General features: G+C 41.9%; 3 protein-coding genes across 5 annotated transcripts in view; all 3 read left to right on the top strand.

Annotated features, from left to right (window-relative positions):
- Window positions 1–1,544: 1,544 nt before the first annotated feature.
- Window positions 1,545–13,453, top strand: gtpbp10 (GTP-binding protein 10 (putative)). Of its 3 annotated transcripts, none has more exons than XM_048260901.1 (10): window positions 1,545–1,668; window positions 2,511–2,704; window positions 4,012–4,103; window positions 4,930–5,074; window positions 6,414–6,487; window positions 6,711–6,763; window positions 8,215–8,322; window positions 10,349–10,426; window positions 11,998–12,121; window positions 12,405–13,453. In XM_048260901.1, exons 1-10 carry the CDS (start codon window positions 1,612–1,614, stop codon window positions 12,653–12,655), a joined length of 1,176 nt encoding a protein of 391 aa, XP_048116858.1. In that variant the 5' UTR covers window positions 1,545–1,611; the 3' UTR covers window positions 12,656–13,453. The 3 variants fall into 3 exon arrangements, with proteins under 3 accessions (XP_048116858.1, XP_048116859.1, XP_048116860.1); XM_048260902.1 differs by having other exon boundaries at window positions 1,593–1,775; XM_048260903.1 differs by lacking the exon at window positions 1,545–1,668 and adding an exon at window positions 1,793–2,290.
- A 5,286-nt stretch (window positions 13,454–18,739) lies between these two features.
- Window positions 18,740–23,644, top strand: LOC125306006. The gene is made up of 3 exons (XM_048261137.1): window positions 18,740–19,066; window positions 22,509–23,019; window positions 23,086–23,644. The coding sequence occupies exons 1-3, from the start codon at window positions 18,991–18,993 to the stop codon at window positions 23,549–23,551; spliced, it is 1,053 nt and encodes a 350-aa protein (XP_048117094.1). The 5' UTR covers window positions 18,740–18,990; the 3' UTR covers window positions 23,552–23,644.
- Window positions 23,571–24,660, top strand: part of LOC125306005 (interleukin-6 receptor subunit alpha-like) — a 7,154-nt gene continuing 6,064 nt past the window's right edge. The window contains exons 1-3 of the mRNA XM_048261136.1: window positions 23,571–23,650; window positions 24,110–24,233; window positions 24,556–24,660. The exon at window positions 24,556–24,660 is cut by the window's right edge and continues 65 nt beyond it. Of these exons, the coding sequence (XP_048117093.1) occupies window positions 23,581–23,650; window positions 24,110–24,233; window positions 24,556–24,660 (299 nt within the window). The 5' untranslated portion in view covers window positions 23,571–23,580. The remainder of the gene's footprint in view (window positions 23,651–24,109; window positions 24,234–24,555) is intronic.

Genomic DNA, 24,660 nt, shown 5'->3' with positions numbered 1-24,660 from the left:
TCCCACAGACTATCCACATTTTCCGACACGCGCAACTTGCGGTAGTGTATAACTGCTCGTGATGCAGCTTCCCAGCATTCACTGTTGATCTCCCCATGGATGCCCGGCGGGATAGGGACGCCCGCGCCGCTGGATATAATAAGGACTCGCGGCAACGGAGTAGAGGACGCAGTCAAAAGCGTCAGACACAAGAAAATAGTGCTTTGCCATTGGACTTTCAAATATCTCATCATCAGAGAGGAGTTGGTAGGACACCTTGGAGAGTCAAAGAGAAGATTGAGACAGTGAGGCACACAAAGGTTATGCAAAGTGGAATGAGTGTCAACTTTGAACCGGATGACAGGTAGTATTCTTTTCTCTGAGTGGAGTTATCAGTGCGGTGTAGCCTAGTCCATAGCCTGATCGTTTTGCCATTGCAATTATAAACCAGATGCATTCTGCCATTGCAATTATAAATCAGATGCATTCAGTTGTGTTAAATAACGATATTGACTTCACACTCAAATTAAACTTATTTGAAAAAATGAACTTACATTACTCAGCTCAGTGTCCCGTAGGCGTCCAAAATTCTTCTCCGCGAGAAATTCGGACAGTGATGGCCAAGTGTGACTTTATAGTCTATGTGCGCCAACGTCATTGGCGTCATTGCCATATAGTCATTGCGTTTAAAATGAGCTGACTCTTACTTGAGAGTCACGACTAACCTTCCCGATAATAGCCAATTAGGTTACAATAAAATGCCTAATGGTAAATGTCTTCACCTAACTGATATTGCTTATGATATTAAGCAAAACTAGCAGGCAACAGTGGCTATCCAGCGTTGACTATAGATAGACGGATATAGATAGATAAAGGGACAGACAGTATGCCAAACAAAACGATAGCTTAAAGAAAATAGCCTGAATAGGATAAAAGTGAAAATAGATGACGGGAACTGTGCAAATTTAATTTTAGATAATTGCAGTCAAAGGAGGAGTCTCCTCTCCCATCACAGAGGAAAGTTATTAGGCCTACATGATAGCCTATAATATAATATAATATAATATCATATAATATCATATATAATGCAGCATAACATGCTATATTATAATATAAACTAATAGGCTAATATAATATAAAATAATAGCCTATAACATAAAATATGCCTGATACAATTATTCGGACATTCTATCTGTGACCTATTGCAATCTAGACATGTATTCTGTGACAGGCTGTTACAGCATTACAGAGCTTTGCTCTAAGGCCACCCACAAGTAAACATTAGGAGCCTTCGCTATTACATTTCAATGAACTTCTCAGATAGAATATCCTCAATGTCCTACAGTCAGTGACAGCAGGGTATCACTGGTATATCTCTGCTATGAACATAAAGGGGGAAAATGACACATGCGTATACCTATTGTAAATGTGTTTGCTAGCAAGGATAGGCTATAGAAAAATAGGTATATTGTGGTACCATGGACAGCATCCTGATGAAGCCAGTACTCGAATGACCCGTATGGACCTAAACGGTAACTTTCAGGTTTGGTTTTGATTGGCACTGATAACATCCAATCACTTTGCGAGTCTAAGCTCTCAGCCCTGACGCCCTCTTCCTGTTTGGACCTGCACATGCACAGTAGACACACATGGAAGACGCCACACGTTACTGTCTATGACTTTAACAGGGTGAGAGTAAGCATGTAAAACGGCCAAAGCAACGGCAGTCGTATTATTTTATAACAACCCAAGCGTGCAACACAATGGTTTGGTTAAGCAGATGTTGTTTCCGGAAGGTTTGTAAAGCTACTTCGTGTTTTCCAACATAACCTAGCAAAGGCTAGGTAACGTTATGTTAGTTAGCTAACCGGCCAAGTCCATTCAAATGATGGGATCAGTGTCTACATTCTTTACGCTGTCAGCTCTGTGAATATTAGATAGGCCTATTAACCCATTAGTAAAAAAAAACTCAAGCTCTGTCAATGACGCCTTGCAAATGTAACATCAACGTTAGCTAACCTCGCTGGCTTCAATCAAAGTGGAAGCTCGTAAAAAGTCGTAGTTTGCTAACATAGCCCCACAAACTCTCAAATGTCTGACCGACTTTCTGTAAGTAGTGATATTCTGGTCATTGGCCTTATGCAGTGCAAACAGTGTGATGACTCTTTAGATGAGTTTTCTATGACTTTGTCCATAGCAAATTCTACGGTGCGCAGCTTGGCCCACCAGCCTTAACAAGGTTAAATCTTTTAGCAAACATCAAAAAATAGCACAAGAACAGTTTGGACTGATGCGTGTCAACAGAGTAAAGGTAACATAAAGTCACACTGCCAGAACGAGTGTAACTTACTTATTGTATAACTGTTTTCAATGGCCAGACTGTTAAACTCGGTTTAGCAAATTAAGCCTTATGCCAACACCGAATACTCATAAATTGCACCTTAATTTATTCTCACATGGAGATACATTCCCTATAAGTTATGTGTACTAGTCGCTCCTGTAAGAAGTCTTTGTGTTTTTTCATCTGACAGCATGCAAACTTTGTTGATCACCTCCGGGTGTATGTGAAAGGAGGATCAGGGGGGATGGGGTTGCCTCGTCTGGGTGGTCAGGGTGGAGATGGGGGAGATGTGTGGGTGGTCGCCTCCAAAGACCTCACCCTGAAGAGCATCAAGGACCGCCACCCAGAGAAGCGCTTTATGGCCGGAGTCGGCGACAACAGCACGTGAGTAGGCTACAGTACTGATGTATGTAGGGGCAGGTGCTGTTCAAACGTTGTCAACTGGGATCTCTGTATAGTGTATTTGTGATGATAAGTTTCTCCGTTTGCAGTTTGTGTCCAGAACAGTTGTACAGATGCATCAAAAAAAATTAGAATAAAGTGGAAAAGTTCATTTGGAAAGTGGTCAAGCCTTTTTTTGTTTTAAACTTGATGATTATGGCTGGCTGCTCTACGAGTGCCGTATCAAAGCATATTCATGGAAGTTGACTGGAAGGGAGAAGTGTGGTATGAAAAGGGGCACAAGCAACAAGGATGACCGCAGCCTTGAGAGGATTGTCAACCAAAGCCAATTCGAGAACTTTGGGAAAGGGCACAAGGCGTGGACTGAGGCTGGAGTCAGTCACCACTTTGCAGAGACATGTCCAGTAAATGGCCATCAAGTGTCGCATTCCTAGTGTCAAGGCATATTTTGACATACTTTGATTTTTTATTTGATTTCCATGAGCTGAACAAGGCTTGAAATATTTCACTTTATGTGTAACTCCTCCGATTATATTTGCATTGGTGCCTACTGCCTAATGCTCTGTTTTCATTAAGACTTGAAAGCCAAGGCTAAGCGATCAGTAAAAGCTCAGAACCTCCAATACATGTTTGATAGTTGAGGGAGACACTTCCCTCCCAGTGTTCAAATATCCTCAAAATGTACCCTCTAATATACGATGATGGTCCTCGTCATCAGCGATGCTTTCTCATCAGTTGGCATTTGTCAGTCGTCCTGGTCACTACATCAGCTCAAGGTCACCTTAATTTGGCTGCAATGGAGAGAGGAGGGGAAGGAAAACAACAGGAGGACAGAGAATGACCTTCACAAGTGAGAGATGACCTTCACAAGTGAGAGATAGCCAAGATATGAGCCAGACAGCAGGTCCTGACATTTAGGGTCGGCTTTTTGTTTTCTCAGTTTTTTGTCCCTGTCCTGTATGATGATTTGCCTGAAAATCACTTACACTTGATGAAACACGAAGGCCTTTGTTACTTAATCTATCTGTAGTGCTTTGTAGACCAAGACAAGAGTTAATGGCAGTCTTGAAATGGGGGTTCAACTTGCAGATGTCCAGTTTGTAGCACAGTATAGTGCAGAAGGTAAAGGTTTACCTTTTTGTAGCTAACGTTGGACTGGGTGCATGTTTCTGAAAACAGGGATCACTTCTGAGGACATCTCTGTGTTGCTAGCGTCTCTGTGTTGCTAGCATGTATGTCTGCTTTAATCTGTTCTGTTGACAGCATTTGTTTATATTTTACCCATATAGTGTCCGGGCACTGAAAGGAAAGAAAGGATCTGACTGTGAGATCCTTGCACCTCCAGGAATCACGGTCACTAATGACAACGGCAAAGTCCTAGGTTAGTAGGTAACTACTGTTAAAGGTCTGATCTTGTCCTTGCCAGACGTGATTGAATAAATTATATGTGCCAGTTATTTCTACATTGACACATACATCCATTTGTGTTGCCAATAGAGTTAAAAGGTACTTTTTGGTCAAATTCAGTGTTTATAAACAGTCCTGCCGTTGTGTGAAGGTGTGAAACAAAAACAATGCATCAAACTAAACCACAAAGTTCCAGCCAGTCAACACATTGCTTCATGAGCACAGTATAGAGGAATGTGATTTGATTATGTGCTGAGCTAAATATCACAGAGCTTTAGTGGACCCTGCATGTTGACATCATTGATTTATGTATTTTGCTGACCTGATATGGACAGGTGGAGATGTACAGAAAGTACTTTACTTTACTTTACAAACACTTTTATCCAAAGCCACAGAGACAGGCAAAGTCGCGTTGAGGAAAGGGGACGGCCATCAGTCATCAGTCACATAGGGCTGCAGCTAACGCTTATCTTCATAGTCAATTAATTGATTTATTAATTAGTTGTTTGATTGATAAAATAATGATCAGTGTTTCCTAAATTATGTCCTCAAATGGCTTGTTTTTTCCACATGCCAAAGATATTTAGTTTACTATACAAATCAATAGTCAAAATATTTAGTTTACTATAAAAATCAAAAAAGCTGCAACCAGTGAATTTTGAGACATTTTCCTTAAAAAATTACACAAACCGATTACCAAAACAGTTTGCAATTAATTTAATAGTTTTCCAACTAATGAGCTAATGGATTAATTGCTGCAGACCTGCAGTCATGATCCCTGTGCCTGTGTCCCCTGCCAGGCATGCTGAACGCAGTGGGGGATAAGGTCCGTTTGGCCAGAGGGGGCCAGGGCGGAGCCTTCCACTCGGACTTCCTTCCCAGCAAGGGCCAGGTGCGCCACGTCAGGTTGGACCTCAAGCTCATCGCCGACCTTGGCCTCGTGGGGTGAGGGACGCTTACCTCCGCACACACACACATAAATATGATCGTTAGCACTTAGACAGTGACTGTATGTAAAATGGTGTTTAGATCTACATTATATTTGTTGATGTGGACAATCTGTGCTTTTTTATTGTTTTTTAAATGTCGGTTAATTAGATGTTGTTGTTTTTTTATGTAGGTTTAGATGTTGTCCTCAATGTTTTTTGGAACTGTAGGACAGAGCGCAGATCAAATTTCCCTATGAGAACAATAAAGCACATCACATCCAAACCTCGCCATGTCTGGGCTAACTTAGCAGGAATCTCTAGTGTTGTGTGTGCGCTGATGCCTAGCTGTTGTTGTTTTTAGGGAAAATACTGACCCTCTCTGCTGAGTCAGAATGCTGTCGTTTTTTACTGTACTGATTAAAACACTGGTCAGTAATGTGTGCATATTGTGCTGTTTGAAACCTGTGAACACGATGGGGGTTCCCCAGTGATTTACACTGATGCACTGATGCCAACCCAGTTTTCTCATGTGTCACCAAAACTGCCAAACTGCCACCAGCAGGCAGGAAAAGGGCAAGTGTGTGCAGCAGACCGAATCAGTCAGGTCCGCTGCATACACCTGTTTTTGCTTTACCGATTTAGTCAGGTCCGCTGCACACATCTGTTTTTGCTTTACCGATTTAGTCAGGTCCGCTGCACACATCTGTTTTTGCTTTACCGATTTAGTCAGGTCCGCTGCACACATCTGTTTTTGCTTTACCGATTTAGTCAGGTCCGCTGCGCACATCTGTTTTTTTGCTTTTACCGATTTAGTCAGGTCCGCTGCACACATCTGTTTTGCTTTTACCGATTTAGTCAGGTCCGCTGCACACATCTGTTTTGCTTTACCGATTTAGTCAGGTCCGCTGCACACATCTGTTTTTGCTTTACCGATTTAGTCAGGTCCGCTGCACACATCTGTTTTGCTTTACCGATTTAGTCAGGTCCGCTGCACACATCTGTTTTGCTTTACCGATTTAGTCAGGTCCGCTGCACACATCTGTTTTGCTTTACCGATTTAGTCAGGTCCGCTGCACACATCTGTTTTTGCTTTACCGATTTAGTCAGGTCCGCTGCACACATCTGTTTTTGCTTTACCGATTTAGTCAGGTCCGCTGCACACATCTGTTTTGCTATACCAATTTAATCAGCAACATTTTGAGAGAGGAAATGGAAAGAGTGTTACATCTTGAATTATTAACAAGATCATGTAATGTGCACAATGTACCGATAGGAGGGAGACACACACACACACACTTTGGAAATACATGCAATAAATTTGTCATTCATTATTAAATTAAAGCTGATGTTCCCAGGTTCCCCAATGCAGGAAAGTCAACTCTGCTGTCAGCCATTTCCCATGCAAAGCCAGAGATTGGCAGCTATCCCTGTGAGTAGAACTGTAAAATGTGTGTCTTTTATTTCTCCAGCAAGATCATACCATTTCCTTTAAATATTTGTGTTTGGTGTTTGAATATCTGCATACAATTTTTGAAGGTGTCAGTAAAATTATAACATAACAAATGTCAATACCCACAAAAAATACATAAAAAAGTGAGCAGTGATGTCCAAACCTTAAGATGCTTTTGTAATATCAGTGTTATTCATTGCAGTCACCACATTAAAACCAGAGATTGGCAAGGTGATGTACGATGATCACAAACAGGTGAGCATGAAGCCGCTCTGCGTGTGCTCTGCGTGTGTGTGTGCGTGGGTGGGCGTGTAGGTGGGCGGGTGTGTGTGTGCGCACGGGTGTGTATGTGGGCGGGTGTGCGCGCGCAGGTGTGTGGGTGTGTGTGTGTGTGGGCGGGCGGGCGTGTGGGTGTGTGTGTGGGCGTGTAGGTGGGCGGGTGTGTGTGGGCGTGTAGGTGGGCGGGTGTGTCTCCTGACACACAGCCTGTGTGTTTAACATACATCAACTCTTAAGATGTTTGTTGTGTGTGCTTAAACAATAAAAGAAAAGGAAAATGAATTCATAAACCTGTTAAGCACCCCGGGATGAGAAAAGAGTGACCTGTTTATCCTGTTTATCAAAGGACTCAATAGGTGACTATGGCAACAGCAGTCAACTGGGCGTGACTTCATCAAGCTGCTTTTGTCGGGTTTGTTACCTGCAGCTTAATGGGCCAATCAGTTGTAAATTACAATTATATTGTTATTGTCGTGAAATTGACTTGTGCATTAGAATTAAGGCTGTTTAACAGCATGGGTAAATCCACAATGATGTTAATGTGTTTTATTGGGTCATGGTGACATGATCATGTTTTTCTGGTTTTCTGGCTTTCTGACTATGTTGGAACGTGTGTGTGTGTGAGAGAGAGAGAAGTGATTGCATCTTAATGTCATAAACTGATAAATTGGTGGTAAAGTGTGTGTGTGTTTGTGTGTCTGTGTGTGGGTCTGTGTGGGTGTGTGTGTGTGGGTGTGTAGGTGGGCGGGTGTGTGTGGGCGTGTAGGTGGGCGGGTGTGTCTCCTGACACACAGCCTGTGTGTTTAACATACATCAACTCTTAAGATGTTTGTTGTGTGTGCTTAAACAATAAAAGAAAAGGAAAATGAATTCATAAACCTGTTAAGCACCCCGGGATGAGAAAAGAGTGACCTGTTTATCCTGTTTATCAAAGGACTCAATAGGTGACTATGGCAACAGCAGTCAACTAATGCGGACTTCATCAAGCTGCTTTTGTCGGGTTTGTTACCTGCAGCTTAATGGGCCAATCAGTTGTAAATTACAATTATATTGTTATTGTCGTGAAATTGACTTGTGCATTAGAATTAAGGCTGTTTAACAGCATGGGTAAATCCACAATGATGTTAATGTGTTTTATTGGGTCATGGTGACATGATCATGTTTTTCTGGTTTTCTGGCTTTCTGACTATGTTGGAACGTGTGTGTGTGTGAGAGAGAGAGAAGTGATTGCATCTTAATGTCATAAACTGATAAATTGGTGGTAAAGTGTGTGTGTGTTTGTCTGTCTGTGTCTTTGTCTATGTCTTTGTTTGTGTGTCTGTGTGTGTGTGTGGTTGGAGACCATTCCTGTCTACTGTGATATATTGCGATCATATTTGTATCATGTACGTTTCTGACAGCAATTTGCGTGTGTGTTTGATTGGCAGGTGTCAGTGGCAGATCTTCCCGGCCTGATTGAAGGGGCTCACATGAACAGGGGCATGGGTCACAAGTTCCTCAAACACGTGGAGAGAACCAAACAGCTGCTGTTCGTGGTGAGCTCAAGCAGTGCATCCGTCAGCTTGCACTTCACCTGTCTCTTTCCATCCACGCCTATGTCCACGCCTATGTCCACTTCTATGTCCACTAGAGACTGACCGATCGATCGGCCAGCCGATTTAATCGGCCGATTTTTGCTATTTTTTTAATCAATCGGCATCGGCTGATTTTCTTATTTGGCCGCGCCGATTTTAAGTCAGGCACATCTGCGGGCAGCTACTAGAACACAGCGCGAGATTTTAAAAGAGACGGTCTATCTAGAACTAAGAAAATCTTTGGTTTCAAGAAAGAGCAAGACTGTCTAAGGCATCAATTTTTACATTCCAGTGTCCCAAAGTCGTATATTTTCTCTTATGGTTGTAATCTGTGATGTTGCTTCATTTACCGAAAGTGCGTTGGGAATGCGCCGGCAAGCCCCCTCAATGCTGGACCCTGTTTCTCAAAAGCATTGTTGCTAACCAGTTAGCAACTTAGTAGGTTGCCTATGGGAAATTGCATTGCAACCAAGTAAGTTGCTAACTTAGCAACGACACTGTCGAGAAACACACCCCTGGTGACCAGCGTGATGTTTCGATCTAAACTATAGTAACGGACAATCTAAGTGAAAATTGAACAAAAAGAGGACGCAAATCTAACATGTGAACGCTTTATAACAGTCATCCCATGTCCATTCGTTTTCAACTGCATCGGAGTTGAAGAAGAAATGAAAGTTGCTTAGCATTGTGGCTACAAGTGCGTTGGGAATGCGCCCTCAACGCCGGTGACTGCTATGTTACGATCTAAACTTAAGTAACGGACAATCTAAGTGAAATGATTGAGGAAAAAGGGGACTCACAAATAACAAGTGAACGTTTCAAAACATTGTCATCCCATCATGTCAATTTGTTTTCGCAATGTATACATGTTTGATTTGATGCATGCTCACAGCATGCTGGGAGACGGAGTTTTATTTTGTTGAAACCTAGATCTGTGGTAAGGCATGGAAGTTCCACAGTGAAACTCTATAACCTGAACATGTATTTTGCCGTTTTGAAGTAACTATCTGAAGTTGTCACATCATGGAAGTCTTCTTGCACTCTGTTAAACATATTAAAATGAATAATTAATAGACTAACAGACGCAAGAAGATGCAAGAAGATACAAGAAGTCATACATTTGTTAATTCTTGTTGTTATGAATCGATGAGTAGGCCCCTATAGTCTTTTTTATATAATAGCCTACATAATATTTCTACTATATACATAAATATATACTGTATATATATAGAACATGTTATTTATCATTTATCATGATTTTTATATAATAGCCTATATAATATTTCTACTATATACATAAATATATAGTGTATATATAAAACATATGTTATTTATCATATGTTGATTTTTTTAATGTTCAATTTTCAATAAATTGTGTGAAGTTTACAAGTGTTGTGCCTCCTCTTATTAGTATGATTTTTAGCATGCCAATTAAGGATAATATGATAGCATGTCGGCCCGAAAAATCGGCAGGTCACATCGGCCATCGGCTGACTTCGACCGCTAAAAATCGGCATCGGCTTTAGAAAAACCCAAAATCGGTCGGTCTCTATAATATCCACGCCTAATATCCACGCCTATATACGCCTATATCCACGCCTATATACGCCTATATCCACCTATATCCACGCCTATATACGCCTAATATCCACGCCTATATACGCCTATATCCACGCCTATATCGCCTATATATGCCTATATCCACGCCTATATACGCCTATATCTACGCCTATATCCACGCCTATATACGCCTATATCCACCTATATCCACGCCTATATCCACGCCTATCTTGGCTTTCTTTCCTTTCAGCTTTTCATACCTCTGTTTCTGTGTATGTTTATTATGTGTATGTAACATTTCTCTTTCTCTCTCTTTCTCTCGCTCTCTCTCTCACTCTTTCGCTCTCTCTTTCTCGGTCTCTCTCTCTCTCTCTCGCTCTCTCTCTCTCTCTCTCTCTCTCTCTCTCTCTCTCTCTCTCTCTACCAGGTGGATGTGTGTGGTTTCCAGCTGGCCAGTAACACCCCCTTCCGTTCAGCCTTTCAGGCGGTGCAGCTCCTGACCAAGGTGAGCGCCACCTGCTGGTAGAGGCCCTCAGGGCACACTCCCGCTACTGACCCCTGACGGACGCATGCGACTCGACATATTATACCAGCATTATCGTGTGTGATCTGGTCTTAGCTGTGTGTGTGTGTGTGTGTGTGTGTGTGTGGTTGGAGACCATTCCTGACTTGGACGCATGTGACTCGACTTGGCCTTTAAACTTTAACTCCGGTGTTGTGCAGCAGAAGTGCAGTCCGTCTGACAACCCAGACAATGAGTGAAACGTTGTTGTTTCTAATGAAATGTTTACTTGAAATGAGTACCAGATTCTCAGCAGGTTAGTTTATGTTGATGTACTTCAGATGTCCTTTTAGAGCAGTGGTCCCCAAACTACGGCCCGCCAGCTCATTTTGGGTGGCCCCCCAAAACATGTTCGTGGTATATAGCATCTGGCCCGCACGGGAGTACGACATCGTCAAACTATAGCCTCCGTAATTTCCCCATTCATTCTCTATGGCGAGTCTTAACAGTACACATGTAATACTCTTTTTGTCCACTGGTGGTTGTTTTGGTGCTGTTTCGCGTTTGCCATCGAAAACGGAATGAAATGTAGGCCTACCTGCAAACAATGTAAGAGGCCTATGCTGACTGCATCAGTGCTCAAAGTATTTTCAAAGTTTATCAATTATTTGTTAATAACTAACTAACTTCTATTCAAGTCATATTTCTGGGACTTTCAGGGATAATTATTTATATTTTTTATTCACACGTTCAAATGTTCGGAGTTCAAAGTTCTCTTCAGGTGAGAGTGAAAAGTTAGAATGGTTTCAGATGTGTTTGCCAACACTTCATAAAACTCTCATAGTTTGATAACTTTAAATTATTTGTAGGATATTGCTTGTTCACAACTTGAGCTATGTATGCAAAGAAACAGAGTCTTTTTATTAGTATTATTTCATTTGAGCTACATTTTACACTGATATGGCATGGTGGCAACATAAACACAGCTCGCAATGGTATTAAATTGCAGTGATGATTAAATGTAATGTTCAACTAAGGTAGACTGCTGTTGTTCACAGCACTAAGCTATTTATGGTTGACTCCGAGTCTCTGGCCCTCTCTTAGAGCCAGGCATAGTGAGCTGGCCCTCGGAAGAAAAAGTTTGGGGACCACTGTTTTAGAGTATCATTTAAATTAAGTATATACTACTAAGTGTATATTACATACTATAAGTATGTTATGAATACAAGATATAATACAGTTAACCGTTTTGTGTGAAGCCATTGTAAAACACTCTGCAATCCTTCATGTTGACGTCATTTCATTTTCGAACAGTTTTAGCCTTGGCGTTGAGCCTTGCAACGGCCCTCAGCTGTTCTAGAATCACTGGAACCTCTGTCCGCTTTGGGGCTTACTACTTAATTTGCCGAGCCCCCAGACATGTCATGTCATGTCATGTGGTCATGTTATGTGGTCATGTTATGTCATGTCATGTGGTCATGTCATGTGGTCATGTTATATCGTGTGGTCATGTTGTGTCATGTGGTCATGTCATGTTATGTCATGTGGTCATGTTCTGGTGTGTCTGCATGCAGGAGCTGGAGCTGTACAATGAGGAGCTGCTCAGTAAGCCAGCCATACTGGTGGTCAATAAGATGGACTTGCCTGAGGCGGGAGAGAAACTCGATGAACTCACACATCAACTGGAAAATCAAGAGGGTACAACACACACACAAGCACATACATGCACGCACACACACACACACTCACACACACGCGCGCACGCAAACACATGCACACATCATTACATTCTGAACCTTTTGATGAATCATCATTCTTTATCAACAAATTCTTGATTAATATTCTCTGAATTATGTTGTGGATATTTAATTTCCTTTTCAATTAATTTGACTGAACATTACCCTCTCTCTGTCTCTCTCTCTCCCTCTCTTTCTTTCTCTCTCTCTCTCTCTCTCTCTCCCTCTCTCCCTCTCTCTCTCAGACTTCTGTCACCTTCTCCCCGAGGACATGGTCCCCAGTCATTTCCTGTCCTTCCGCCACACCGTCCCCGTCTCGGCGTCCACGGGTTGTGGCCTCTCTCTCCTCCAGCAGCTCCTTCGCCAGTCCCTGGAGGAGCAGGACGCCGAGGCCACCGAGCGCCAGCGCCACCACAAGCTCTGCGAGCTGAGGAAGGCCGTGCGGCCGACCCCCAACCCCGTCGGCCCCAAGTGGGGCCTCTCGTACCAGGCCTGAATCAGCAAGTCAGCGAGTCACTCTTCATGTATTTCCCCCTCTTTTTCTGTCTCTCTCTTCTCCCTGCCCTCAGCGGAGGTGAAGCGGGTGTGGGACACCCTCGTGGGAATGGAGTGGAGACGTCACCTCAGACCCTCTCCAGCCTCTGCCACCGGCCCCCACCCGCTCCCCATAGGTCCTCTGGCCTGAGTCACACAGAAGCCCCTCCAGGCCTCTTGTTGGTGAATCATGCCTGTCTAGGGACTGACAAAGACGCCAATCAGTCCTTGGCTGACTGACCATGAGCCACATCTACCTGCCTGCCCGCTCAGTGCCTCATCAGTGATGTCAGGGACGTTGTGACGAGAGAGAGGGAAGGAGCGTCTGATAGAACTGCTCGCTGTTGTGTGAAGCTTCTAGAAAAGCACATTGTTGACCTTCAGAAGCAAAGGTAGGGGAGGATCAGCTGTGTTCAATTAGTGTCAGAGTGAAGTGTAATGTGCAGATTGAACGATCTGGCTGAAGACTGTCTTGTGTTGAGAGGCTGTTTACCAGTGTGTATGTTGGTGGTTCTGTATATTTGCTCACTAAGCTAGACACTTTTTTTAGATTTTTTTAAAGTCAGCTTGAGATTCCTCTCTGATGTTACAGTATGTGATAATTGCCACCAGGGGTCAACAAGTACATCTTCCTCTCATTTATCAAGATGCTCCGTGTTTGTGAACCACATACATTAATTCACACATTGTATTTCTATTGGTGTGTACAGAATCATTGTATATCTAAGATAAGTAAATTAAAAAACATGTTTTTGTGGCACAGGTTTGTCCCATATTGCATTTTTTCATGTTCTAGTCCAGGACTGGGCTTAAACGATGTACGAGAAACTGGCCCTGATTCCTCTAAACCAGTGACTCATCCTCATCTGCTGACACAGTGAGATCGGCTCCACGCCCTGTGCTGTGGTTTACTAACGCCTTTCGGTTTAGATTGAAGGTCTTGTTTCTGTGACATTTGCACAAACTTGTGTTTTAACTAAACTCAGTTCAAATGCGCTTTCAGGCCCTGTAGTCCTCTACAAGTGTTTAAGAGACTGTGAAGACTTTGATGGTCAATTTGGGTTAGGAACTGAAAATATAAAAAATGTATGGAGTCAATAAGAAAGAAGTGGAACCAGTAAGTGCATTCAGGATTCGATAAGCAAGCCAAGATTTGAAAATCAAATTTAGAAATTGTTGTATTTTTTTACTCCTAAACGCAGTAACTATTTATTATTGCAAAGACAAGTTACACATGTTAGTCAACTGTTTGTCCAGAACAAGGCTTAGGAGTTCTTTTAATTAGATGCTCTAGATTAATCTTAATGATTTACGTCTATGTAGAATAAATATCCACTTTTTGAATGTTCAGAGTTAAGGCTTAAAACAAACATCCACCTTTGAATGTTCAGAGTTAAGGCTTAATACAGACAACACCTGGAATAGAAAATAAATACTGTATGTACTGTATACTATTATGTAAGGGATGATGTATAGAACGCCGGTCATTACTGGGAAAATAAGTCCCGACAGGGTGAACCGGACCCCGGCGCTCAGCAGAGGGGTCTTGTTCCGCCCTGAAGGGACTTACTTTCCCAGTAATGACCGGCGTTCTATACATTATCCCGCTTATTACACGGCTACTTGCCAAAACAAAATAATAAACTCCCCACGATATGACTTTATCCTACATAACCTAGCCTATTTGTTACTATTCATTGTGGCATTTGCTGAGAAACAAATAGTTTGCATCAACACACGCTAAATTTGAATCAAACATTCTTTAGAACACAGCTGATCAACCGTCTGCTTTCACTTTTGAATGAAGTTCCAGTCCTTGCGTAGTGATTTGAAATACGTATCAGAAGCACAAAACCCGTTGCCATTGACGGCGGTAATTATATGTTTGCAGCGGTAATTACATGAATATGTTTTACTGTAGAACTTTGAGAAATCCCATTCAAGCCAATGGAGCGTTCTACTTGTCTTGTGAGGAGCCGTGTAATAAATAAAAATAATGGACATGCGTTAACATTTTGGAATCGGAATCAATATAAGAAATCTGATCAAATTGGAATGATCCCCAGTCCTTTGAGTCCTTGAGGGCAGTACAGACTCGGATATGTAGTAACCGTTTTAGAAAAGCAATAAGCCACTCGAGTCCGTAGGTTACACTGAATTAGTGTAACAGATGCCAGCTAGCTTAGCTGTGCTTGTGGAACGTTGGTAAAACCTCACTCCCCGACGCCTCAAGAGTGCTGCTGGCATGCGAGCCAGTAGCCTGGGCTATTGGTTCAACGTAACGCAGGTTACATTTAGAACAGCTAAATTTGTGCCTAACAACGCCCCTTGTTGTAAAAGCTGTTGTAAAATCAGTGTAACCTATGGTCTAAATTAACTCATAGACTACCATAATTTCCCAACTATTAGCTGCGGCTTATACATTGATTTTGCAAAAAAAATTCAGCTATGAGGTTAATACACGAGGGCAGTTAATATGGTAATAATATGGTTTTGTTTCTTTTAACTTGCATAAAACACTGTCCTGCGGCTTAAACACAATGCGGCTAATACACAGGAAATGACTGTATATAAAATACTGTAGGTATTAACATGAGCAGCCTTCCCAATACAATGGGGAGTCAAAAAACCTCATTCTGTTTTTATTAAAAGAGGTGTCAAAAATGACATTATGAGACATGGTAAATGTGAGGTGCTTAGACCACCGTGAGACATGTTAGCTTTAGCCTATTAATGATGTGGTGTTGCCATGGTTATCCTGCGCGTAACGGGGGGAACTGCCGGTTCAGACGAGGTAACATTGTTGAGGAGGAATTCTGCAGACTCGTGCAAACAGCCGGTCTGAACTGTAGCAGCAACAGCACACACCAGCATGCTGAATCCTATTACGTTGCTTGATGAGGCTTTTCACATCTCTTACTCCAGTCACTTATCATTTTTGGAATAAACTTTTTGTAATCACTTAGTAGCCTTAAAATGGTCTTTCTGTGGACGTACAAAAGACTAACCCTAGTGCAATACGCCTGCTAAATTTGCACAATTTTGCTTCATTGCACAGAAACGATTCTGATGAGCATCTGTCAGGAACGTAGACTGATAAGACAGTTTCTTACTTTCTTATTTTCTTTCTTAACCTTCTTAACTTATAGACCCTTTCAACAAGGTAAACAAAAACAATGCTTGAACGTTCTATTTGGGCCCCAATCTACTTCCTCTGCATTAAGATAACATATGGAATGTTAAAACGGAAGTCTTGTGGGGCCAACTATGATGCTGATAATGGAACTCTCTTGAAAGGGTCCATATCAACCTGTGTCTTTTACCCCATCTTGTGTTATATTATCTGTGTCTTTTACCCCATCTTGTGTCTTTTACCCCATCTTGTGTCTTTTACCCCATCTTGTGTTATATTATCTGTGTCTTTTACCCCATCGTGTGTCTTTGTGTATCTTGTGTTATTTATGTACCTGACTGCGAGACAAGTTTCCCTTTGGGACAATAAAGTGAAACTGAACTGAACTGAACTGAACAACAGAAGATACAAGCCAACTTGGAATTTGCTGTCTGAAGTTTATCTGGTACACAAAAAGACATTGCAACAGTGTTGTTGTTGTGGTGGTGGTGTGCTGTGTATGTTTGTGTCTCAACAGAGAGGTTATATGTTGGATGTGTGGAAACTCCCCAGGAGACGTTTTGCAGAAGTATGGGGGGGTACTGTGTGTGCACATGTGTGTGTTTACGGTTGTTCATTGCAACAGTTGGTCCCACTCGTATGCCTCTGGTAGTAACTGTTTTTCCTGTGTTCTGTTCTCGTGTGAAAACAGTAGCCATCCTGAGTGCACTTTCATAACAACGGAGTGGATGTCGCAAAGTAGAGGCATGAGAAAGGTGGTACATGTGACATGTAGAGGCATGAGAAAGGTGGCCCATGTGACATGTAGAGGCATGAGAAAGGTGGCCCATGTGACATGTAGAGGCATGAGAAAGGTGGTCTATGTGACATCGCAAACTCTACAGGTTAAACAGACCTTGATTTTGTTCCCACTCAGATATCTTTCGATCTCAAACACACCGTTCCTTCAGCACAGTGTGAAAGTTATCGCCTAATCCTAAATTTGATTTGATTTTCCCCATCAGTGAGGGATGACTCAACCGGACTGTACCGGCTTCTATGCCACTCAGCCGAAACAGTCGGCAACAGTCCCATGAGAGACAAGAAGGAGACATGGGGGGGAGGTCCCTGCTATTTCAATCGTATCTACTCAGAGTGAAAGGAATGTGTTTGATGTCTTTAAGCAGCTGACAAATTATAGAAAAGAGCCCTTTTTCCCCTTCCAAAGTAACTCATCCTCCTCATAAACAGGACCAAGTTGAAATAAAATGGCTGATAAAATTCTCAGTAGTTTCGCTCATATTGAAGCATGGCCATATGTGTGACAGTAATGTTAAGAGAGCATCAGTGAAATCTCTCTACTTTTGGCTGTGTAACAATGACATCCCCTCATGATGTGGGGTCCAAATTGCTCTGAGTCATTTTATGCCGTTATGATTCACTCATCTCGGCCCAGTGGAGATGTATGGATGTCACAGCTTCCTTGTTAAATCTGTAGCCAGATTAAATATCTGAAATACTACATGGTTAGTCGACTACTGACTAAAGAGATGCATTCGGGTATTAATATGGTTTAGATAATGTTGAAATGTTACTGTTAAGCAGAATCGGTGCATTGAACAGATATTTTATAAGCCACAGTTTAGAAACTAAAACGTTTTGTTGTTATTATTAGAAGTCTAGTGACCAAAATCTGAATCTACAGAATTGAGAAGAGAATATATCCCAATCTTTTTGTCTCTTTTCTCTTATTGTAAATAGTCACAATTTGCACAACAATCTGAGAACACAATCACAAAAAATTGTGTTTTATGTTGAAGAATGTTGTTCAATTAAGGACAAAACCCACAGAGAGATTTGCCATGTAGATCAAATCTTCAAATAATCCCAGTTTGTTATGGTTGTAATTGATACCCTTATATCAGTGTTTCTCAAACTTTTTCAGACCAAGGATCGCTTAACCAATAAAAAAAAAAATCATGGACCGCCTAGCTAAAAGTAGACCTACTTCAACAGTATATTACACAATAGGCCTACTCACTGAACCACCTTACTTATTGTCTTTGCACCTTGCTTATTGTGCCAGAGGATTTATAGGATTTAAAGTGGTGTAGCTTACAGTACATAGGCTGTGTTGCAGAACTGTTTGGATTTACATACAAGTTGGTTCAACATTGCAAACAACTCGTATATATTATATTTTACCACGTCTTTGAGAAACACTGCCTTATACAGTACAGGCCAAAAGTTTGGACGCACCTTCTTATTTCAATGCGTTTTCTATGTTTTAATGACTATTTACATTGTAGATTCTCACTGAAGGCATGAAAACTATGAATGAATGCTGTTAAAGTTATTTGGCCCACAGATGAATATTTGTCAAGTTATGGCTTGCTGAATATGGTTTTAAATTTAAAGAAAATAGCAACTTTGAAGAAACTGGAATATACTGTAAGACATGTTTTCAGTTATTTCACACTTTTTAAGTACATAATTCCACATGTGTTCATTAATAGTTTTGATGAATCTACAATGTAAATAGTCATGAAAATAAAGCAAACGCATTGAATGAGAAGGTAAATAGTCATGAAAATAAAGGAAACGCATAGAATGAGAAGGTGTGTCCAAACCTTTTATTTGGCCTGTACTGTATAAACTCACAAATCAAAAAGGAAATTTGTGGGGCCTATCATTTCCCTGGCATGCATGTGTAGGGGCAATGGCCTCTCTCATATTCTGACCACACTATTCACATTATGGTACCTGCAGGGTTGATGGGCAGACGTTGTGCAACATGGGCTTTGTTGCCGTAACAGAAATTTGGTGGCGTAACTCCAGGAGGAAGGAAGAGGGTGCCTGATTGTTTCAGCCAACAGGCGACTTTGATGCAACATTCGGGTAACAGATTCAGAGCCTCTACAGAGTGAGGCGAAGCGCTGCCCCTGGTCACTTGCTCAGCCTAGATGCCAAGAGTCCTGTTCCACAGGGTTGACAGTATGTTATAGTGTCATGGACCACAGTACACTTTTCTTAGTTTCATTATTTTTTACTTTTTAAAAGTTTGCTGAAGGTTTTTCTTCCAACGTCGGACGAATGGAGAGGTTTCGTACATGTAGTTTGTTTCTCGCTGGCTGTCTCATCGGCTCGTTCTCGGTGTAGACTCATTTGTAGTCCTGGCAGTGAAGATGCTCCTCGGGGTCGGGGCTCTGTTTCTCCTGGTGTTGGTGGAAGGTTACCGAGACAACATGTGTCCACGGAGAGGTCAGTAACTCACACAGAAGTCTTCAGTCTACGGACTTCAACACATGTATCGTGCATATGGTTTATGGCATGCTAAAAGTAACAGTGTTCCTCAGTAATGATATCAAAAAAAGCAAATATGCAAAAAGAACATTTATTTTATTTATTTATTTGGCTGACGCTTTTTATCCAAAGCGACTTACATATTTCAACTGTTACAGAGGCACAATGGTGGCAACCAGAAATCAAACCCAAACTTTTTATTTTTGTCTAGATATTTGTGTAACTTCTGTTAAATTTTCATTTGCATATTTTGATGAAAATAATCCAATTCCGGAAATGAGAACCGCAAAAAGAATATATTGTGCTGATGTGCACAGTCTGCCAAATGTTCCTCTTTTCTTTTCAGTCAGAAATCTGTAAGACTTTGTAAATTGTCCATCTAGCTACAGTTAGCAATGTGTTATTTGAAGAACACAATAGAGCTATGATTTTTATTTTCAAAATTATACGAATAACCTATTTGTACATATATAAAAACCAAAGTTAAGAGATCAGATTTACTCTACAGATTTGCTCTTGTAGTTAGTTCCTTATTCTTTCTCAAGATTTTATAAATCTAAAAGTACATATTTTTCCCTGTTAAAATGGTTACTCATTTTTTATTTCTTGTGTTATCTTTATTATGTCATAGGTGTGTGTGTGTGTGTGTGTGTGTGTGTGTGTGTGTGTGTGTGTGTGTGTGTGTGTGTGTGTGCGCGCGCGTGTGTGCGCGCGTGTGCGTGTGTGTGTGCGCGCGCGCGTGTGTGCAGAGGTGGACGAAGTACACAATTTCTTTACTTAAGTGAAAGTATAGATACACCTTGTCAAATATTACTCTAATACAAGTGGAAGTTGCTAATGTTGAAGTACAGCGGGGAAAATAAGTATTGAACACGTCAACATTTTTTTCAGTAAGTACAGTATACTTCCAGTGAGGTTATTCGCATGAAATTTTCACCGGACATTAGTATTAACTTAGGTACTCCACACATATATAAAAATCCAAACATTAATGTCTAAAAGTAGAGTTATGAGTAAAAAAGTGTAATGGCACAGGGAAAAAGTACACGCTAAGAAAAAGCAGTACACAAGGGCAAGGAATGGCCAAGAACAAACTGGAATCTATAAGTAGTTAGAGAAATTATCCCTCCTATCTGTACAAATTGATATAAGCTGGGTTAGTACATACTGGTGGGCTATAAAAAGGTTTTTTGTTAGCAAGGTGTCACACAAGAAACATTTCATAATGGGTAAAAGCAAAGAGCCCTCCCAAGATCTTTGCAACCTTATTGTTGCAAAACATATTAATGGAACTGGTTACAGATGCACTTCAAAACTTCAGAATCATCCAGCAAGCAGTATTGGAGACATTATTTGCAAGTGGAAGGAACATCACTACATCATCAACTGGCCATGCCCAGGATCTCCTTGCAAGATTTCTGACCAGGAAGTCAGAAGGATAGTCAGAAGAGTAGCTCAAGAGCCAAGGACCACTTGGAGAAAGCTCCAGAAAGACTTGGAGGCAGCAGGTACAATTGTTACAGAGAAAATCATAGGTAATGCACTCCACCGCCATGGCCTCTATGCACGCTCATCCCGCATGACTCTATTGCTGAAGAAAAACATGTCAAAGCTCGTTGAAAGTTATGTTGCTACACAACATTTGAACAATCCTATGAAATACTGAGAGAATGTATTCTGGTTAAAAATTTAACTTTTCGGATGTCATACTACACACCATATTTGGAGGAGAAATGGCACTGTGCATCACCCTAAAAAAAATACCCTACCAACAGTGAGGTTTGGAGGTGGTGGCATCATGGTGTGGGCTGTTTTTAATCTCATGGTACTAGCAGACTTCATACAGTTGAAGGAATGATGAATGGAGTCATTTTGTTCCGGAAGAATCTTTACATTCACCAGGATGATGAGGATGAGACATGGCTAGACCTTCCAGCAGGACATTCAGCAAAGGAAACTCTCAATTGGTTTCAGAGAAAGGAAATCAAGGCCCTGACTTTAATTCAATTGAACAGTTTTGGAAGTTAACTAAAGATCAGGATACACAACAGGGACCCCTGAAATCTTCAATATTAAAGGACTATCTGTTTAAAAGAATGGGCCAAACTCACACCAGAATGTGACTGATTAGTTTCATCATACAGGAAATGCCTTAAAGCTGTCATTACGAATAAAGGCTTTTCCACAAAGTATTTAAGAAATTTCAGCAGGCGTGTTCAATACTTTTTTCCTGTGTCATTCCACTTTATTGCACATTACTCTACCTATGGACTTTAATGTTTGGATTTTTTTATATGGGTGGATTATCTGAGTTAATACTAATGTCTGGTGAAAGTTTCATGCAAATAGCCTCATTGGAAGTATACTTACTGAAAAAAATGTTGACGTGTTCAATACTTATTTTCCCCGCTGTACATAAGTACTTGATTTTAAAAATACTTCAGTATTCAGAAGTAGCCTACAAGTATTTGTCCTTTTTAATGTATTGTAACGTAATGTTGTTTGTGCCACTACAGTAAGAGTTCATTTGGTCACTCATAGGACTTACTGTACATCCAACAAAAACATTTGACCTATTTTCATAACCTTGCAATGGCTCAAATGGATACAATAATATAATGTAAATCATTATTCATTCTCTGTTTACAAATCTAAAAACATTTTGGCAAATACAAAACCAGATAACTCAATTTTGAGTAGATTATTTATTGTTTAATGACACTAAAAATCTCGCTATGTGGTGAATGTCAGGTGATAGGTAATGTCTAATTTCATTCCAATTCCACAATGATCAGAGGAAAACCTGGTTAACACCAGACCACTGCTCAATTCTCAATTGCAAACAGGTTTGTGTAGTTCTCCCAGGCTACATGGAGGATGTTCTGATGAAGAATCTATTACCACAGCCAATTCAACCAAGTTCAAATTGAACTATTGAAAAAATGAACTTCAAGGCATGCATGAGATTTGGCTTTGGACACAAATAAAATAGCCATACCATAGGCATAGTGTTGAGTGCCATCACATGCATTTCCCCTTGAGCGCTCTGAGAGAGGAAGAGAAGGGGTCAGAGGAGGAAGGATGGATGAAAGAAAGAGGAAGTGAGAGGAATACTTGTGGGGACATTTTGTAAGGCGGCTGTTTTCAGTTTATCTGAAAATGTCACCCACACATTTTGTACCACACACACACACACACACACACACACACACACACTCTTACACACATAGACACACACACACACACACACACACACACACACACACACACACACACACACACACACACATAGACACGTACATCTGCATTCTTTCCCTCTCCAGCACCCCTACACACTACCTTTGAGACATGAAGATGATTCATGCTTGTTGTTTTTTTCTTCTCTCTGTGGCTTTCTCAGATCCAGCTCGCGGGGTATTGGTGTTGAGCCCGGGCAGCGAAGTCCTCCTTCATTGCCATGGTGATGTCATTGTTGACAGAGTGTTGAAAGTCCGGGGAAAATCTGAGAGACCCTTCATTGGGGCTTACCAGCAAAACACGCGGACATCCTCAAATGAGGGCCACAGGATGCAAACGGCAGAAAGCTCTACTGTAACCTACCAAACGGAGACAGTGAGATTGACATATCATGAAGGAACCTCAGACGGAACCTCAGATAGAACCTCAGATGGAACCTCAGATAGAACCTCAGACGGAACCTCACATGAAGAATACCAGGAAGAGGGCGTGGTCACCCCCACTGGCGGACACTATGATAAAAACAGAACCACATCTGGAGCTCACCAAAGGGAGACCGGAGAACATCCACTGAAGGGTTCCGTAGAGAGACAAGTGGAACCTCTTCAGTGGGAAATGATGAACACACAGACGGAACCCTACCTGAGGAACACGAGAGAGAGACGGGGGTGCCACTCCGAAGAGAAATAGGGGATGCATCTGAGAATGAGCCAAATGCCTCCAAAGCCACAACAGAAACAGTCCCATCGGTCAACCAGGAGGAAGCTGTCAGCGCAAGGTCACACCCGTCGTCTAGCAACCAGGAGAAAGCTGTCAGCGCAAGGCCACACGCGTCGTCTAGCAACCAGGAGGAAGCTGTCAGCGCAAGGCCACACGCGTCGTCTAGCAACCAGGAGGATGCTGTCAGCGCAAGGCCACATGCGTCGTCTAGCAACCAGGAGGAAGCTGTCAGCGCAAGGCCACATACGTTGTCTAGCAACCAGGAGGAAGCTGTCAGCGCAAGGCCACATGCGTCGTCTAGCAACCAGGAGGAAGCTGTCAGCGCAAGGCCACATGTGTCGTCCAGCACATCAGGAGTGGGCTCCACAGTGGTCGCCAAGCCTCCTTTGCAGGATGATGTCACAGCAGAGGGAGGAGCTGTGGCACTGGAGAGGCAGAGTTACTGGACTCGGAATGGTGTGCTGGTGCAAGGCAGTACAGGGATGAGCCCTCTCACTCTGCCTCACTTTGGCCTCATGGATGTAGGAAATTACAGCTGCTACAGACAGGGGGCGCTGATGAGCAGTGTGAACATCACACTTGGAAGTGAGAATGCGCAAACACACACACACACACACACACACACACACACACACACACACACACACACACTCACACTCACACTCACACTCACACACATACTGTACACAGACACACACAGACACACACACATACACACACACACAAACACACGTCTCATATTCTATTTCTCATAAAATACTAAATAACAAATATTAAAGCAAAATAACGTAAGCTAGTTCTTTTTCTTTAGAATAATGGCATTGCTGTTGTGGACTGTGTAGCAATGTTGTCATGGGTAGGAGAATACCCTTTTTGTCAGTTTTAGACAACAAAATTGGGACCCCAATATGTTGAAAACTGCCAAAAGGGGGAATTCCTACATTGTGCTATTTGGTTTGGTAGCTAATTGTACACATACGCCCATACATACCGGTACATACAAACCTGATGTCACTCTTCGCCCCCCCCACCCCTCCGGTACAGCTCCGCCAGTGCGGCCCACTCTGTCATGCTACAGGAGGTCACCTGGCAGCAACATCCGCTGTGATTGGACATCGCCACAACCCGTGGTGCCCATTCCCAAGTGCTACATCCTGCTTGAGAAAAGGTGCGTTTCCACCTGCAAAAGTGTGTGTGTGTGTGTGTGTGTGTACATGTGATGTTCATAAAGCTAAGCAAACATAACCATAAGCATAACCATAGATCATAAAGCACCATAATTATGCAAACATAACAATAAGCATAACCATAGATCATAAAGCACCATAATTATGCAAACATAACCATAAGCATAACCATAAATCATATAACACCATATGCATATAGCCTACTGCAAATTATATCATTGGGATTTGTAATCTAGCTAATCTGCCAAATCTGGCAAACTGTAAATGTAATTCATGGTGTTTATTTTGCGTCCTGCACTGTAGCCGGCGTGCCTCAGTAGTGAAGTGTTCCTACTCTGTGCTCTACTCACGCTGCTGGTGCGTGCTGGAGGCTGTGGGGATGGACAGGAGTGTGTACGCGGCCAGGCT

The sequence above is a fragment of the Alosa alosa genome, chromosome 13, assembly GCF_017589495.1.
Source record: "Alosa alosa isolate M-15738 ecotype Scorff River chromosome 13, AALO_Geno_1.1, whole genome shotgun sequence".
In the NCBI taxonomy this organism is placed as follows: Eukaryota; Metazoa; Chordata; class Actinopteri; order Clupeiformes; family Clupeidae; genus Alosa; species Alosa alosa.
This window is presented reverse-complemented; position numbering and strand designations above follow the sequence as displayed.

Bases quoted from the DNA above. Each gene is read 5' to 3' on its own strand.
- gtpbp10 (XM_048260901.1), top strand. From the start codon at position 1,612: ATGCACAGTAGACACACATGGAAGACGCCACACGTTACTGTCTATGAC. The intron at 8,323-10,348 runs GTGAGCTCAAGC...TCTCTCTACCAG, and splicing joins CCAAACAGCTGCTGTTCGTG to GTGGATGTGTGTGGTTTCCA. The intron at 10,427-11,997 runs GTGAGCGCCACC...GTCTGCATGCAG, and splicing joins CGGTGCAGCTCCTGACCAAG to GAGCTGGAGCTGTACAATGA.
- LOC125306006 (XM_048261137.1), top strand. From the start codon at position 18,991: ATGCTCCTCGGGGTCGGGGCTCTGTTTCTCCTGGTGTTGGTGGAAGGT. The intron at 19,067-22,508 runs GTCAGTAACTCA...TGGCTTTCTCAG, and splicing joins CAACATGTGTCCACGGAGAG to ATCCAGCTCGCGGGGTATTG. The intron at 23,020-23,085 runs CTCCGAAGAGAA...ACAACAGAAACA, and splicing joins AGAGAGAGACGGGGGTGCCA to GTCCCATCGGTCAACCAGGA.